Source organism: Oncorhynchus mykiss, chromosome 19, assembly GCF_057628025.1.
Source record: "Oncorhynchus mykiss isolate SJ-2025 chromosome 19, ASM5762802v1, whole genome shotgun sequence".
NCBI classification, from domain to species: Eukaryota; Metazoa; Chordata; class Actinopteri; order Salmoniformes; family Salmonidae; genus Oncorhynchus; species Oncorhynchus mykiss.
The window spans coordinates 17,758,004-17,774,879 of record NC_143040.1 but is presented as its reverse complement, the minus strand read 5'-3'; the positions used below and the strand labels follow the sequence as shown (position 1 = coordinate 17,774,879).

General features: G+C 43.3%; 1 protein-coding gene across 7 annotated transcripts in view; it reads right to left on the bottom strand.

Moving 5' to 3' along the window:
* Window positions 1-453: 453 nt before the first annotated feature.
* The window catches only part of LOC110497344 (endophilin-A1), a 54,950-nt gene continuing 38,527 nt past the window's right edge, over window positions 454-16,876 (bottom strand). For 2 of the 7 annotated variants that reach the window (XM_090209566.1, XM_090209564.1), the window contains exons 3-9: window positions 16,577-16,649; window positions 16,165-16,308; window positions 15,391-15,524; window positions 9,826-9,984; window positions 6,331-6,437; window positions 5,734-5,846; window positions 454-3,538 (exon numbers count right to left, since the gene is read on the bottom strand). In XM_090209566.1, coding sequence (XP_090065692.1) covers window positions 3,345-3,538; window positions 5,734-5,846; window positions 6,331-6,437; window positions 9,826-9,984; window positions 15,391-15,524; window positions 16,165-16,308; window positions 16,577-16,649 — 924 coding nt within the window. In that variant the 3' untranslated portion in view covers window positions 454-3,344. Of the gene's footprint in view, window positions 3,539-4,935; window positions 5,095-5,147; window positions 5,321-5,733; window positions 5,847-6,330; window positions 6,438-9,825; window positions 9,985-15,390; window positions 15,525-16,164; window positions 16,309-16,576; window positions 16,650-16,876 lie in introns of those variants that run through there. The other 5 variants (XM_090209570.1, XM_090209567.1, XM_090209565.1 and 2 more) reach the window with 4 other exon arrangements.

The following is a 16,876-nucleotide window of genomic DNA, read 5'->3' as shown; positions in this document are numbered from 1 at the left end:
TTTCAAAATACAAGTATTTTGTAGTTTATGTTGATACATTGAATTTTATGGTATTTTGTAATTTTTTTTGCCCATCCCTGCCTATACTGTAACAGCTTTACTCCATGTCGCCACCCACTTTTTACGCTCACACACGCACAATAACGCCATAAATCAAATCTGTGCATCATTTTGATGGTTGTCTGCACCATCTAGTGGTAATCAGCTGTTAAAGTATGTGTGAGGCCTTGGCCACAGCTATATCCTCTTCCTGACGCTTTCCCCAGGACTGGACCATCACCGCACCACCTGGCGGCAATGGTGGAGATTGCAATTGTTATTAATCTTTCTCAAGGTCTTTCTTACATTGATCCTCTCTCCTTGCCGCCTTCTCAAAACGCATTGGAGGAGAATATCCTTCAGGTTCCTTCCAGACCAACTTCTCCTTCTCAACAGAGAGACAACAACAACAAACAACTCTAACCTTGTTTATTTGAATAAATTACATTGAGATATTTTAGTCATTTTTAACATCAAGCATATTGTCTTGTAATCCGGTGCAAGGGATGAAACCAAAACAAACAAAGAATCGAAAAACGACAATTGTGTGCAGCACAAACAATCCCTCGAATCACAATAGTTCTATATAATTACTGTATATATATGCATATACTTTATCACAGTTACAAAAATAAAATACGATACCGTAGATGCGCTACTACACACACACACGGTGAAAACAAATCACTGAAAAGCTGTACAGTCCTCATTGAGGGCAAAGATACACACGATAATTGTTTTAAAAAAGATAGAGAAGAGAAAAGAAAATGAAGGAAATATATAGCCTTTTATAAAACTTGAAAGCACAGCCAGTTCCAATCTGAATCTGCTTATTCTGCCAACAAACGAGACCGTTTCAAGTTGCGCTTCCCTTTAAAAAAAAATGAACGCTATAGATGGGTTTTCGGTTGGTTCAGCTTCGTCAATAGTATCATTGCGCTATACTGTATCGGTCCTTTATCAAATAGACATCCAGGAGGATTTCAATGAAGAAAAAATAATACTGACAGAAAAAATAGAAAATGTACACGTCATAGATACAAACCACAGTAGACCAAACCACCTGTGGCGCATACAACCCCATCTCCCTTCACAAAACACATACCAACCTCGGCCCAACCAAACCACACCCACCCAGTCACACAACAATGAGAAATGGGTGAAACACTTATTGCCCTGTCTGTTACACACATACAGTTTCACATTGGATTTGTAGAAGGGAAAACCACTGAGAATGAAGTCCTCAAAATGCTGGAGAAAACCTAGATAGATCCAGAGGCCAGAGTTTGGAGTGTACAGTAGTATCCAATTGCTTTAGTAGACTCTGGCCGTGACCCCACTCTCCCAGGGCGTTTCAGGGAGAGTGGGATATGCAAAAAACACATTTCCAACTCACACATGCATATTAATACACACTTGTTCCCACCAAATGATGATTATTGTTATATGCAACAGTCTGTTGCTTTGGTACCTTATATTGTGTATTGTTACATGTGCGGCCATTCATTCCTGGGATATGACAAGGGAAGGACAATCAACAAGGGACAGGGACTAAGGATCCTCAGAACCTTCAGTAAACAGAAATACAGTATGGACCAGTAAGAGCAACACATACCGTATGAATGGGTTATTTCAGACCGAGACTCCTGACAGAGAGAAGTTGCCTAGATTGCCTGACAACATTTAGACAAAGTGTAAGACACAAAGGGGTAGGGGAATTTGCATCTGGTTATTGATGTTAGTATCCTTGAATTAAATATGGTACCGTGTTCACTTTTTATAAAATGTTCCCTTTTCTGATTGATACAGCATTGCTTGTGTATTCCATTGGCCTCGTAACACAGTATTGGTCTGTGAGCATTATCAGCTAAAGCTAGTCCTATCAGATTCCATGACTTACAGTCTTCAATATAGTGTTATTTGTTTATCTGACTAAAGGACATTCTGATACAGTGAAAACAACTTCGCCAACAGGTTGAAGAAAATAAGGCTAAATCCGATAAGCGGTAAACTCCTATATGAAATAGCACAATACAGCAACCATTTTCACAAATATTTCCACGTCATTGGTAAAATACACACTGAGAAGATTTCTTAAACATTATTTCATATTATGGAAACGGTTCCAGTTTTTGCTTATACGCCACTTAGAAAACAATTGAACTACACAATTTAGTCTTTTGTTTCCGTAAATATTAATCTCCAATTTATAACCATGGACTCAAATACACTAGATGTAATCATGAGGCATACCTAAATCACACAGAGGACTTGTGTGATATAGAATGCCAACAAAACAATGTAGATCGCAAACGAACTACACCCTCAGTTAGAAAAGCGAGTAGATCTGCCATTGACACCACTCAGCCCTGCTGTAGGCCTACCCTCCTGCATAGGTGGCCAGTTTGGTCTAACTATGGTGCCTTGATTAAATCACACTGAATCCTTACATACCTCACTCTCAGTTTAGGTCTGTATGAAAAGACACATCAAACGATATCCCCTCCGTCATAAACATACATCTGTTGTTTAGCATGAAATGGACACAGTCTCTCTAGGAAACAATCCATGCATGCAAACAGAAGGCTACCCTTTTCAAACGGGAAAAACATATATTTAGCTTGAATATATATTTATATTTATATATATTTAGCTTAGAAGAAGTAAATCTGATAAGATAAAACACTAAAACATGCCTGACCTACAGTGTCTAACAAAGTGTGAAACATGACCTAAACGTGATCTAACGGACCAGATAACCGCCCAGAAATAGTAGCCTACAATATGTGACGTTGATGAAATTATGCTAGTCTAGAAGTTTCCACGAAGTACAGAGAAGGATAGTAACGGCCATTTTGAAAGACACACAGCCAATGTAAACCTAGATGAAGCCAGGAAAGACGAGGATTGAGGAACTGTAGAAGCTCCTGAAGGAAAACAAACTTGAGGACAAAACCGAGAAACACTCTTTTTGGAAACAAAAGAAAAAACAACCATAGCATTTTATTGGTTTGATGGTAAATGTCCACGATGGCATTCAAAACGGCATCATTGCTTATTTTTCGTATTTTTTTTTCAAAAGTCTGTTTCGTTAGCACTCGTTGGCGTGACACCATGCTGTTGTTGATCTCGCCACAGCCGATTTCGTCGTCATATCTTCATTGTAGTTAGATCTCCTTTTTAGCGGAGTGAAAGGGAGGGTTTCCGGGAATGTTTGGGGGTGGCGGGAGCTGGGGATGCAGGGATTAAGATTTGTCGCCTGGGAAAACTGCTGCTGCTGATTCGCCGTTGCCGTGGCAACGACTTTAGGGCAGGGGCACCAGGATATCCACGTAGTTGACGGGGAAGAATCCAGAGCTGCCGTGGATCATGCCCTCGTACCAGTTGTCGTCGATCTTGTTGGTGAGAGTGATGATGTCCCCCTCCTTGAAGCCCAGCTCGCCCTCGTTCTCGGGGTCGAAGTCATACAGCGCCCTGCAGGATGGCTGGTCTAGGGGAGCTGGAATGAGAGAGAGAGAGAGAGCAATGGATGGAGAGATGGTGAGAGAGAGAGAAAGAAAGGAGGAGGGATGGGGAGAGTGTGAAAGAGAGAGAAAGAGAGAGATTGAGCGGTGGACCAATGGAAAGGGATAGATGGAGAGAAGAGAAAGCAGAGTTATAGTGTATGGCTGGAGAGGTCTATGGTATAGAAAGAAAGATGGGGGTGAATCCTAACTTCCACAAGGTCAAATCTTCACTTAGACTCCAATTGACATCAATGGATGAGCGAAAATGAAGTTAATTCAACTAAGTGAAAATTCGACTTAAAATAGAAGTTAGGGTTATTCCTATAGTAAAAGAAAGATAAGATTATCTCTGGAGTAAAGTTCTTACCTGGAGACCTTGCTGAAAGGGGGATGGAGGGCAGACGGAGGAGGAAGAAAGAGAAGGAGGGGGAGACAAGGTAAAGAAGAGAGGAATGCATTAAAATGAATGTGTATTTAGGTGATCGATTGATAGATATATTGAACAGACAGTAGTGTTGTCACGATACCAGAATTTTGACATCGATACCAGGTTTAGTACTGTATCACAAAAACTCAATACCATCACAATACTCGATATCAAAATGATACCATGGCAAAAAAAGAAGGCATATTAGCCAAAGCCACAGAATGGCACTTGATCCAGACAGAAACTTAGCTACTGATCTGTTCAATCGTTGGGCATCTTTTGAGTTCAATATCATTACATTCTAACTTTTTTAAGTTAACAATTTTCAGAGACAGCCATGTATCCATTAATGGATCAATTATACAATCAATTTGACTTTGTTTTTTTTGCCTCGTGAACGACATCATTACTGGTTAAAAAGAGAGAGCACATTTTTATTAAAGAAACCACTTCTATGCAAATATCGAACCGTGTTTCATGTTCTAGTATGGATAAAGTATTGACGTTTCGGTATATCGTGCAACAGTAACAGACAGAAAGACAGACAAAGGGAGACAAGGCCAATCAGAGGAGAGAAAGACGTAAAAATGTTGGTTTGTGTTGTCGATTGATTGATAAACAAATCGAAAAGACAAACGCACAGACAGAAAGGCAGATAGAGAGAAACAAAGACTGGAATACTGACAACAAAACCTTGGAATACAAACAGAGAGAAAGACAGGAGAGAAATCAGGAAACAGACTGGAGCCAGAAAGACAGTCCAAGAAAGAGCAAGAGACAGACCGTTCATATGGACACAGACAGAGTGATAAAATAGAGGTATTCTGTCGTATCTCTCCAGAATTCACTCTAGGCTCACCTGGAGACCTTGCTGCAAAGAGGAAGAAAGAGAGAGAGCAAATGTGGGAGAAAGAGAAGAGGTATTTATGTTTAACTGCAATTGACATAGTTGTATAAATGGATGGATGGGTGGGTTATGGCAGTGAACAGATGGCTTGGACAATCACCAAACAGATGGACGGAGACGGACGTACGGACAGATAGAAAGACAGTGATAGAAATAGACAGAGTCATATTATGGTATCTCTCTAGGGTTCACTCTTGGTTTACCTGGAGACCTTGCTGCAAAGAGGAGAGAAATCCAAATGCAAAGCAAGCCACACAGGTAGAACAAATACATTTGTGATTTATAGCATTTGGAAGTGGATGGATGGAGAGATGGAGAAATTAAACTATGGAGAGATGACGAGATTGAGAAATGAAGAGATATGAAGATAAGATGATTAGCCAGCCAGCCAGCCAGATAGATGGACAGACGGATGACTTAGCTCACCTGGAGACCTTGTTGCTGGATGGAATAACAGAAAGGAAAAGAGAAGAAAGAGTAGACAGGTATATATTTCCATTTGCCTGATAAGTGGATGAACGTAGAGACGGGGAGATAGATAGAAGATGGGAAGACAGACAGAGAGACAGAAATAGACATAAGGAAAAGAGAGAGACGAGAGAGACGTTGATAGTGATGGAGAGAGAGAGGGATGGATTGTATTTATTATGGATCCCCCATTAGTTCCTGCCAAGGCAGCAGCTACTCTTCCTGGGGTCCAGCAACATAAGACAGTTACATACAGTTTAAAATACTACATAACATTACATTTCATAACACCTAGTGATGTAGAGAGAGAGAGAGAGAGAGAGAGAGAGAGAGAGAGAGAGAGAGAGAGAGATGTCGAGTTTCATGGTAGGAGTGGAGAGTCTCACCTGGGGACCTGGATCCTTGGATGGCTCCATTGTGGTTTTCACTAGAGAGGTCCAAGGACTGACGCGGCTTAGGTATGAACTCTTTCTTGGGCTTGTTGGAGGAATCCCTTATCCTATGGATAATACATTGCAGAAACAAGCCCATATAGTGAAGAGGGTGCTGATCCCAATCCCCCACCCCCCCACCCCCTGCCGCATCGCTCGTTGAAAGAATTAATAGAATCTATTCATTCTATTTCTGCGGCATACCTAAGGTTTGGGGTCAAGGGTTATTGGGATCAATTCCATCTCACTTCTGGCGAATTCAGAGAATTCGGGAAAGGAATAATCAGGCGGTTTCAATTCTTGATCCGAAGACGATTGGCATGGTATGGTATTGCCCCCGTACTCTCTACTAGGGTTGCGAAAATTCCGGAAACTTTCCCAACATTCCCAGGTTTTTCTCCAACCAGGTTTTCAAAATAAAAAACCTGTGAACTTTGGGTAAATTTCAGTAATTTCGCAAAAATCCTCCGTACCTCCAGCCGGTACTGACCGGTCATGGAGACACAGATTATAATGATATATAATGATATATATATTATTATAAATACTGACCGGTCCTCCATCTTGGACTGCAGCTGGGTGAGGATCTCAGCACACTGACGATGGTACTCCACCTGGGCTTGGACCAGCGCGGCTAGCTGGCTCACCTGTTCAATCTGCTGACGCAAACACAAAAGGCCCAACGGGACGACTGTTACATATGGGCGGCGTGGCCCAAGTCCTACCGTATACATCCGGACTCACTGGTCTGGCTAACATACAGAAACTACAGTGTGATACTGCCAGGTCAACACAGCCGCCTTACTGTGTGACGAGCCTCCCACTCGGTCCACCGAATTCTCTCTCTTTGCTCTTGTTTTCCTTATTAGGATGTCGGTGGGCTCCGGTGTGTCCTGGGATAAATACACCTTTCCCCCCTTCATTGGGGAGACTCTCCCCATGCAGACACACTGTTGGGTGTGGTATTTTTGTGGCTGTTTTGTTTGTTTGCTTTGGCACCTTTCAACACCCCTCATTATCACATTTATGCATGCAACCACACTTACACTACTGACTAAACACACCATTGTTACTTGTTTAGTTTACTTTAGTTCATCAACATATTTTTGCTATTCCTTGATCTCCATGTTCTCTCCCTTTTTGTTACGGGCTACGAGCCGGTTCGGGACAACTGGTTAACGTACAGATACTTTGATATGACAACACAAGATCAAGAAAGACTGGATGGATCGATAGATGGGTGGAGGAGCCATTATAGAACGTAGAACTGTTATTATAATTATTTATATCTCTATAGAAGTCCTGTTCATCTGATATCTGAGGCTCTAGGGTCCTGATACTGCCTTGATGAGAACCTCCAGTCCACACAACACAACGTTACATGCAAACAATACACAGTGAGTCAAAGTCAGCCTGTGATGCTCTGACAAGAGGTAGAACAAGAGCTTTGAATCATGACCCCCTCTGTTGCCGTGGTTGCAGCTGGCCAGAGGGGGAGGTGACTTGGACTAGAGACGGAGGGAGAGAAGAGGGCAGAGACTAGAGAATAGACAGACACAGTTTGCTGAGAAAAAATAAAACTATTGAACATCAAACATGTGCTCAGTGATGGACAGAAGATGCAGTATAAAGACATGATGACTACTACTACCACTGCTGCTACTACCACTGCTGCTACTATTACCTGCTGCTACTATTACCTGCTGCTACTATTACCTGCTGCTACTACCACTGCTGCTACTATCACTGTTGATACTATTACCTGCTGCTACTATTACCTGCTGCGTCTACCACTGCTGCTACTATTACCTGCTGCTACTACCACTGCTGCTACTATTACCTGCTGCTACTATTACCTGCTGCTTCTACCACTGCTGCTACTATTACCTGCTGCTACTATTACCTGCTGCTACTATTACCTGCTGCTACTACCACTGCTGCTACTATTACCTGCTGCTACTATTACCTGCTGCTTCTACCACTGCTGCTACTATTACCTGCTGCTACTATTACCTGCTGCTACTACCACTGCTGCTACTATTACCTGCTGCTACTATTACCTGCTGCTTCTACCACTGCTGCTACTATTACCTGCTGCTACTACCACTGCTGCTACTATTACCTGCTATTACTATTACCTGCTATTACTATTACCTGCTGCTACTATTACCTGCTGCTACTATTACCTGCTGCTACTATTACCTGCTGCTACTATTACCTGCTATTACTATTACCTGCTATTACTATTACCTGCTATTACTATTACCTGCTGTTACTATTACCTGCTGCTACTATTACCTGCTGCTACTATTACCTGCTGCTACTATTACCTGCTATTACTATTACCTGCTATTACTATTACCTGCTATTACTATCACCTGCTGCTACTATTACCTGCTATTACTATTACCTGCTGCTACTATTACCTGCTGCTACTATTACCTGCTGCTACTACCAATGCTGCTACTATTAACTGCTATTACTATCACCTGCTGCTACTATTACCTGCTATTACTATTACCTGCTGCTACTACCACTGCTGCTACTATTACCTGCTACTACTATGACCTGCTGCTACTACCAATGCTGCTACTATTACCTGCTGCTACTATTACCTGCTATTACTATTACCTGCTGCTACTATTACCTGCTATTACTATTACCTGCTATTACTATTACCTGCTATTACTATTACCTGCTATTACTATTACCTGCTATTACTATTACCTGCTATTACTATTACCTGCTATTACTATTACCTGCTATTACTATTACCTGCTATTACTATTACCTGCTATTACTATTACCTGCTGCAACTATTACCTGCTATTACTATTACCTGCTATTACTATTACCTGCTGCAACTATTACCTGCTATTACTATTACCTGCTATTACTATTACCTGCTGCTACTATTACCTGCTGCTACTATTACCTGCTGCTACTATTACCTGCTGCTACTATTACCTGCTATTACTATCACCTGCTGCTACTATTACCTGCTATTACTATTACCTGCTGCTACTACCACTGCTGCTACTATTACCTGCTGCTACTATTTCCTGCTGCTACTATTACCTGCTGCTACTATTACCTGCTGCTATTATTACCTGCTGCTACTACCAATGCTGCTACTATTACCTGCTATTACTATTACCTGCTGCTACTACCACTGCTGCTACTATTACCTGCTGCTACTACCAATGCTGCTACTATTACCTGCTATTACTATTACCTGCTGCTACTATTACCTGCTATTACTATTACCTGCTATTACTATTACCTGCTGCTACTACCACTGCTGCTACTATTATTACCTGCTGCTATTATTACCTGCTGCTACTACCACTGCTGCTACTACTATTACACTACTAGCAATATAGATATTTAGTGCTTAGACCCACAGGTAAACAGTATACTTGCATTTATTAATTAGTTCACCACTTCACACTGAACCTACAGTACAGGAGGAAAACATGGTGCTCATGTGTCAATGGTGGGTCATCACCTACCTACCTACCTACCTACCTACCTACCTACCTACCTACCTACCTACCTACCTACCTACCTACCTACCTACCTACCTACCTACCTACCTACCTACCTACCTACCTACCTACCTACCTACCTACCTACCTACCTACCTACCTACCTACCTACCTACCTACCTACCTACCTACCTACCTACCTACCTACCTACCTACCTACCTACCTACCTACCTACCTACCTACCTACCTACCTACCTACCTACCTACCTACCTACCTACCTACCTACCTACCTACCTACCTACCTACCTACCTACCTACCTACCTACCTACCTACCTACCTACCTACCTACCTACCTACCTACCTACCTACCTACCTACCTACCTACCTACCTACCTACCTACCTACCTACCTACCTACCTACCTACCTACCTACCTACCTACCTACCTACCTACCTACCTACCTACCTACCTACCTACCTACCTACCTACCTACCTACCTACCTACCTACCTACTTCCCACACAGTGTGTGTGTAACAGTAGAAACATATTCCTTACATCACTCTCCAACAGGTTGAACATGCTGAGCTCAGCGATCTCCTTGGTATCGTCAAACTTCTCCAGAGCCTGTTTGATCTCATCGTCCGTCACCTTGCCCTGACGCTTCTTCTTGTAGTCGAAGTCCAGACGGCGGCCTTCCAGTTTCTTCAGGTGATGCTGCGAGGAGAGGAAGGAAGAAAGGGTGATAAGAGTGACAGGTTAGACATGGATCACTCCAAATGGTTAGACGACTTCATCCTTTTCGTACCAACCCAAACCGTACTGTGCTGGTCCAGCTCAGCTTGGCCCAGTTCAACTCATGGCCCAGTCCTGAAACAACCCCTGACCTCAGATTGGACAGGCATATGCCAGCCACATGACCGGAGGTCCCGGCCACATCAGATCAAATCAAATTTTATTTGTCACATACACATGGTTAGCAGATGTTAATGCGGCTGTAGTGAAATGCTTGTGCTTCTATTTCCGACAATGCAGTAATAACCAACGAGTAATCTAACTTAACAATTTCACAACAACTACCTTATACACCCAAGTGTAAAGGAATGAAGAATATGTACATAAAAATATATGAATGATGGTGATGGTACAGAACGGCATAGGCAAGATGCAGTAGATGGTATCGAGTACAGTATATACATATGAGATGAGTAATGTAGGGTATGTAAACATATAAAAGTGCCATTGTTTAAAGTGGCTAGTGATACATTGTGCATCTGTAAAAGTTTGTGAGTGCTTTTGGTGACAAGCCAAATTTCTTCAGCCTCCTGAGGTTGAAGAGGCGCTGTTGCGCCTTCTTCACCACACTGTCTGTGTGAGTGGACCAATTCAGTTTGTCCATGATGTGTACGCCGAGGAACTTAAAAAACTTACTACCCTCTCCACTCCTGTCCCGTGTGGATGGGTGGGGGGTGCTCCCTCTGCTGTTTCCTGAAGTCCACGATCATCTCCTTTGTTTTGTTGACATTGAGTGTGAGGTTATTTTCCTGACACCACACTCAGAGGGCCCTCACGTCATTGTTGGTAATCAAGCCTACCACTGTAGTGTCATCTGCAAACTTGATGATTGAGTTAGAGGCGTGCATGGCCACGCAGTCGTGGGTGAACAGGGAGTACAGGAGAGGGCTCAGAACGCACCCTTGTGGGGCCCCAGTGTTGAGGATCAGCGGGATGGAGATGTTGTTACCTACCCTCACCACCTGGGGGAGGCCCGTCAGGAAGTCCAGTACCCAGTTGCACAGGGCGGGGTCGAGACCCAGGGTCTCGAGCTTGATGTCGAGTTTGGAGGGTACTACGGTGTTGAATGCTGAGCTGTAGTCGATGAACAGCATTCTCACATAGGTATTCCTCTTATCCAGATAGGGTTAGGGCAGTGTGCAGTGTGGTTGCGATTGCGTTGTCTGTGGGAGCTTCTTGTTTTAGTTTCTGTCTATAGGCTGGGAGCAACAAAATGGAGTCGTGGTCAGCTTTTCCAAAATAATCTGAAGGTGGTGCCATCACCAATACTTACCCGTATCAGACACCTTCAGGCATATGATTATTCAGAGTTAATTATAAACTTTTAGTATACCAGAGTTGATTTTCCCTCTGCCCTTAGAACAAAAAAGTCTAAATGAAGCTCTCCGAGAATCTAAACTTTACCAGCTGAGTATTGATTCTGTGGTCTGGCAGGGAGACGGATGTAATTGTATTGGGCAACTCCAACGAGAGAGTAGAGTAAACCTGCTGCCTCTCCCTCCAGGGCAGTAAACATTGACTGAGCATTAGGAGTTATCCAACTGATGTCAATGTCTAGATGAAGTGATTGTTACACCACTTATTTATGTGCATATAAAGGTGCAACGTTGGCATTAACATTACATTTTTTAAATCAACATTTTCCTGGTCTGCTTTCAACGTGACTAGGATTTGAGTTGTATGTTGTAATGTATGCAATGACTTTCAATGTGTCTCATTAAGGACATAGAAAATTAACGGTACATCGGTCTAGCTTACCATGTTATGTCTAGCTTGCAGTGTTGTTACTAGGGTGGTGTGTCAAGCTTGCCGTGTTGTTACTAGGGTGGTGTGTCTAGCTTGTCGTGTTGTTACTATGGTGTTATGTCTAGCTTGCCGTGTTGTTACTAGGGTGGTGTGTCAAGCTTGCCGTGTTGTTACTAGGGTGTTGTGTCTAGCTTGCCGTGTTGTTACTAGGGTGTTGTGTCTAGCTTGCCGTGTTGTTACTATGGTGTTGTGTCTAGCTTGCCGTGTTGTTACTATGGTGTTGTGTCTAGCTTGCCGTGTTGTTACTATGGTGTTGTGTCTAGCTTGCCGTGTTGTTACTATGGTGTTGTGTCTAGCTTGCCGTGTTGTTACTATGGTGTTGTGTCTAGCTTGCCGTGTTGTTACTATGGTGTTGTGTCTAGCTTGCCGTGTTGTTACTATGGTGTTGTGTCTAGCTTGCCGTGTTGTTACTATGGTGTTGTGTCTAGCTTGCCGTGTTGTTACTATGGTGTTGTGTCTAGCTTGCCGTGTTGTTACTATGGTGTTGTGTCTAGCTTGCCGTGTTGTTACTATGGTGTTGTGTCTAGCTTGCCGTGTTGTTACTATGGTGTTGTGTCTAGCTTGCCGTGTTGTTACTATGGTGTTGTGTCTAGCTTGCCGTGTTGTTACTATGGTGTTGTGTCTAGCTTGCCGTGTTGTTACTATGGTGTTGTGTCTAGCTTGCCGTGTTGTTACTATGGTGTTGTGTCTAGCTTGCCGTGTTGTTACTATGGTGATGTGTCTAGCTTGCCGTGTTGTTACTATGGTGTTGTGTCTAGCTTGCCGTGTTGTTACTATGGTGTTGTGTCTAGCTTGCCGTGTTGTTACTATGGTGTTGTGTCTAGCTTGCCGTGTTGTTACTATGGTGTTGTGTCTAGCTTGCCGTGTTGTTACTATGGTGTTGTGTCTAGCTTGCCGTGTTGTTACTATGGTGTTGTGTCTAGCTTGCCGTGTTGTTACTATGGTGGTGTGTCTAGCTTGCCGTGTTGTTACTATGGTGGTGTGTCTAGCTTGCCGTGTTGTTACTAGGGTGGTGTGTCTAGCTTGCCGTGTTGTTACTAGGGTGGTGTGTCTAGCTTGCCGTGTTGTTACTAGGGTGGTGTGTCTAGCTTGCCGTGTTGTTACTATGGTGGTGTGTCTAGCTTGCCGTGTTGTTACTATGGTGGTGTGTCTAGCTTGCCGTGTTGTTACTAGGGTGGTGTGTCTAGCTTGCCGTGTTGTTATTAGGGTGGTGTGTCTAGCTTGCCGTGTTGTTATTAGGGTGGTGTGTCTAGCTTGCCGTGTTGTTACTAGGGTGGTGTGTCTAGCTTGCAGTGTTGTTATAAGGGTGGTGTGTCTAGCTTGCCGTGTTGTTATTAGGGTGGTGTGTCTAGCTTGCCGTGTTGTTATTAGGGTGGTGTGTCTAGCTTGCCATGTTACTATGGTGGTGTATCTAGCTTGCCGTGTTGTTACTATGGTGGTGTGTCTAGCTTGCCATGTTGTTATTAGGGTGGTGTGTCTAGCTTGCCATGTTGTTATTAGGGTGGTGTGTCTAGCTTGCCATGTTGTTACTAGGGTGGTGTGTCTAGCTTGCCATGTTGTTATTAGGGTGGTGTCTCTAGCTTGCCGTGTTGTTATTAGGGTGGTGTGTCTAGCTTGCCATGTTGTTACTAGGGTGGTGTGTCTAGCTTGCCATGTTGTTATTAGGGTGGTGTGTCTAGCTTGCCGTGTTGTTATTAGGGTGGTGTGTCTAGCTTGCCGTGATGTTATTAGGGTGGTGTGTCTAGCTTGCCGTGTTGTTATTAGGGTGGTGTGTCTAGCTTGCCGTGTTGTTATTAGGGTGGTGTGTCTAGCTTGCCGTGTTGTTATTAGGGTGGTGTGTCTAGCTTGCCGTGTTGTTATTAGGGTGGTGTGTCTAGCTTGCCGTGATGTTATTAGGGTGGTGTGTCTAGCTTGCCGTGTTGTTATTAGGGTGGTGTGTCTAGCTTGCCATGTTGTTATTAGGGTGGTGTGTCTAGCTTGCCGTGTTGTTATTAGGGTGGTGTGTCTAGCTTGCCATGTTGTTACTAGGGTGGTGTGTCTAGCTCGCCATGTTGTTACTATGGTGGTGTGTCTAGCTTGCCATGTTGTTACTATGGTGGTGTGTCTAGCTTGCCATGTTGTTATTAGGGTGGTGTGTCTAGCTTGCCGTGTTGTTATTAGGGTGGTGTGTCTAGCTTGCCGTGATGTTATTAGGGTGGTGTGTCTAGCTTGCCGTGTTGTTATTAGGGTGGTGTGTCTAGCTTGCTATGCTGTTATTGTGTTATGTCTGTTATGCAGTTTTGCTATTATGTCTGCCTTGTGATGTCATGCGAGTGCACTGTTCTTGTTATCCTTGTATTTTGTATGTAGGGATTTTTTTTAATGCAATACTCACTCAAAAAAGAGACCTGGGTCCAGGGGTGAAAGTAGACTTAATTTCTTACCGGTACGAGACACCTATACTACAAAAATTGCAGGGTAGCCTACTCTGCGGACACTGACAAACATATCAATAAAACCGATGTTGTCTGATCCATCTAATCGGCCTATGGGAAGGGGAGACACAAATACAACCTGAAGGAGGAAATGTTTGTCCAAAAACAAACAAAAACAGTGGTACTGACCCAATGACAAAGACTGTGAACATGCACACTCACCGGGGATATGGCTGATGTTCTCGCTACTGTTCACTCAATTAAGTTAGGAATTTTGATCACTAAAAGACAGGTGAGTATCTTCATTGTCTTCTCTTTACAGCAATAGCCATTTGCTTTCCAAACAGTTTTTCTGCAATTGTATTTTTAAATATTGCGATATGCCTGGCTGGGTCTCTCTTCTTCTCACTGATAGTCGCAACTCAACAATCATCTATTTGGTATTTGCCCAAATTTGCGGGCCCTTCGACTGTGGGCTATGAGATTTCAGACAATCTACAGTTAAAAAAAAGAAAAAAATAAGCTACTTCAAATGTACTTTAGGGAACGCTTCCCCAGCTTCCCCAGCTTCCCCAGCTTCCCCAGCCTTATGGACACGCCTATGCCTTCTGATTGTGGCATAAACACAACCAGTCATTATGTTTTCATCTGATTGTCAAACAATCACTTAACCAAGGCGCTCCTGTAGCCTACCTGCACACATTCGTCCAAACCCCAACAGTGCTCTGTGCACCCGCAATTTGATGAATTGAAAGAGACATCTGTTACAAAAACCCCTGTGTGTGTTGTAATGACATTCTACCATTGTCATTTGGCCTACACTTGTAGCCTGAATTGATTCATCCACTGTTGTCCATGCGCACCTCGGTTTCGGCCACTCATCTCCATCTTGACAAAATGTAAGTGTTCTCCTCAAACCACAATGCAATTTGGAGGGTAAACCACCCGGTTTCCAGTCAATTCGAGGCTGACATGCAGCAATGTTAAATAGTGGTGTACTAGCCTATAGTTTCTGGGCATGTTGTATTACCAGGCGGCCTTACTTTCCCCCAGTCTGGGTCTCAATGTTGCATAAAATATCAAATAAAATGAATAAATCCAGTCTCACCGCAATCTCCTTGAGGTCTTTGTCGTGGAGAGTCTGCAGCGGGTCCAGGAAGTTCTGCTTGACCTCCATGTCGAGAGCATCCTTCACCTCCCCCAGCTCACGCATGGACTCCCCAGCATCGATCAGAGCCAGGCCTGGAACACACAGGGGCATAATATAACAACATGTACTCCTCCATCTCCTTCAGACAAGTTGAGGAGTTTGCACATCAATGTTGTTTATGAGCGCTAAACTAGCCCGCTCCGTTGTTTGTTTGGTCTTATGAGTCGGCAAGGCCGCACAAACAAATCTGGGGGCAGTCTAGCAATCAGCACCATTATAAATAGACAATGGCGGTGATCGAAATCGGTCTTGCCTATTACCAACTAAAACTACATACTGGGTACTAATAGTACTACATACAGTTTAGAACATACTGTTTAGTAGAAAGGTACGCAGTAAGCAACCATTATCATTTCAACATACTACTCATCCATACTGAGAAGGCATCATCAAATGCACAATCGCATTTGTTCCCCGTCATTCGTACATTTTTGTAGAGCGAGTCCCATATTCTGATTATGAGCTGTTGTCAAACATGTTCAAACAAGTGCAAAAACAGTGTGCAGCGAATTCTACTTGATGAAAAGACTACATGAGTATAACATCCTGGCATTTAAAACATACAACATTTTAGAAATGTCACATCCTATACAACGTTATATTTCCGTATACCCAAAAACCTACTATTTAGAAGGCAAGTACGGATATTCAGACACGGCCATAGTGACTTACCAAAGTTGGACTCTTCCCCGAGCTCCCTGCCAAACTTCTGCATGGACTCTCCCAGGACGGTCTCGGTCTGGATGTAGCCCAGACCCTTCTCCTGGCCACGCATCTTAGACATGGAGTTGATCATGGTCATCTTGGCTCTGGAGGCTGTACACGCAAACAATTCATTCATGAATCACTCAATCAATTAAATCAAATCAAACTTGCCGTACAAGTTTACTTTTTAAACATGTGCCTGATTATGGTGTGTTGTCATGCGTATAATTTATTCAATTAAATAACAATCTATCAAAAAGGGATGACCAAAACACGGTGCCTTTATTTTCAGCAGGGTCCATAGGGCTCAGGTCAAATGTAGTGCACTATATAGGGGATAGGGTGCCATTTGAGACCAGCCATGGCACGTGTCTCTCACCTGGGTTGGGCTGCAGATACTCAGTGGTCTTGGTCATAATGTCCATCACCGCCCTACTGGTGGTGTCCACCTTCTACAACCCACACAGAGAGAGAGAGAGAGAGAGAGAGAGAGATTTTTTTTATTTAAAAAAGGAGAGAGAGATTATGACAAAGACAGAAAAGAGAGGGGGGGTGAGAGGGAAGAAAGAGATTAAGACAGAAAAGAGAGAGGTGAGGGAGGAGGAGAGAAGCAGGAGATTGAGGCAGAAAGACAGAAGATAAAGCTGGGGTGTAGGGGAGGAAGAGAGAAGAAGGAGAA